General features: G+C 41.0%; 1 protein-coding gene across 1 annotated transcript; it reads right to left on the bottom strand.

Moving 5' to 3' along the window:
• Positions 1 to 902: 902 nt before the first annotated feature.
• Positions 903 to 1517, bottom strand: LOC144430400 (uncharacterized). The gene has a single exon (XM_078118331.1). It carries the CDS (start codon positions 1515 to 1517, stop codon positions 903 to 905), a length of 615 nt encoding a protein of 204 aa, XP_077974457.1.
• Between the last annotated feature and the right edge of the window lie 279 nt (positions 1518 to 1796).

The following is a 1796-nucleotide window of genomic DNA, read 5'->3' as shown; positions in this document are numbered from 1 at the left end:
GGCAATAAAAACAAAAAAGTGCATTTTTGTCCTCGCTGTAACACAACCATTCGTGTTTTTTATACCAAGTTTCTGCGCAGAATGTACGCCGACGCTTTCCTCCGTCATGGGATTGTTCCAGTGAACAATTTTTTGGTTGAAAAGGCCCAAGACCTTGTACCTCTAATTTTTGTTCCAGCGGCAGCTGCGAAAACGGAGTGCGAAGTAGTGCATCAACCTTATTCATTATGAGGTCTAAGGCTAAGAAATGCGAAGCCGGAAAGAAGTGAGGAGCTCAAAAGGAATGTGGAAAATCGAGAGCAAATGGACTAAAGGTCTCTAACTGATTCAAATAGCGAAACAAGCAACAAAAACGAAGGCGAGTAAACTATCAACTCTTCAAGCAACCAACGAACGAGAAGGAATGCGTGAATATGTCAACACGTTGTTGTAAGAAACGTCGGCATTGTGTCGTCATAATTTCGGGGCTAGCCCCGATGATTTAGTAAAAGAAACAGAAAACAAACGAGACAAACGCTGCGAGTGGAAGATAAAAGAGAGAATACGATATGTAATGAGCAACCGGGGCAAAACATGCGTCGCCCCGTCGACGTTCGGCGAAGGCTTTGCGAGCGAAAAATGAACCATGTCGGGAGAATATGGCTAGTGTAGACAGTCTGTGCAACCGATATTGAGGTATTTTTCGAATATTTTTTATTATACCGAAAAAACAACCGGGGCATTGGTTGGCCCTATTGACGCGCCGCCACTGGTAAGCAAACATTCCAAGGCAACGCTTTAAACTATGCACACCTCTACAATAACCGCACCTTTTGAAAGCAAAATCGAAGTTTGAAGTTCTCGATGTCACTGCTATAGATTTGAAATTGCCATCACGTCTTTCTTCTGTGTCCGATACAGTTTCAGATGCGTCTTTTTCTGACAATGTGGTCATTCGCACATTCTTGATAGGAGTTAGCAAACTTTTCGGCTCTCTCTAATGAATCTGCAATCTGAAGAGCTTTGTCAAGTGTTAATACTTCGTGCTCCAACAACCGTTGACGAATTTCGGCGGATTTCAATTCAGTTATGAAAGCATCTCTTATAGCTTCTTCTCTATACTTATCAGCAGATACAGCTTCGAAGTTGCAGTCTATAGCTAACGAAGACAATTGTTGGAAAAATTCTGTTACGCATTCGCCACTTCTTTGCTTATTCGTCGCCAATTTATGCCTGGCAAAAACGTCATTTTTCTTCTTCTTGTACAACTTCTCTAATTTGGCCATAGCAGTGTCATATGTTGTTATTTCTTCAATATATACACACACATCAGGAGACATGTAGCCCACAATAATTGCCAATTTGTCAATCACAGGCAATGTTGTTGTCGTCGGAGACGAAGCTCTAGCAGGTTCTGCAGAATTCAAAACGCTCTTGATTCTGCGTTCCCAATGACTGAAAACCTTTTGAGCATATGGCGAATTCGGCGGAGTGTCCAAGACTGGTACACGGATAAACTTTTCCAATTGTTGGGCCATCACGCTTTGCAGTGGTAAAATCGAAGCTAATTTTTAAGTTAATAAAATTGTAGTGAAACCATTCGAGGAAAACTCATTTAGACTGTTTTCTAGGCTTTTATTAACTTAAAGATTACTACTATACTAAAACAAGAAAAAGAACAAGTTACAAGATGTAGCAATCCTGACGCACGCTAATCAAATAAAACCTTCGCATAGCCACGAGACTATTAACGATGGTGCCACGTTGGCCACATTAGGTGGCGCTAATTCAATTTCATCACAGATATTGTTATATTT

This window comes from Styela clava, chromosome 12 (genome assembly GCF_964204865.1).
Source record: "Styela clava chromosome 12, kaStyClav1.hap1.2, whole genome shotgun sequence".
Classification (NCBI taxonomy): Eukaryota; Metazoa; Chordata; class Ascidiacea; order Stolidobranchia; family Styelidae; genus Styela; species Styela clava.
This window is presented reverse-complemented; position numbering and strand designations above follow the sequence as displayed.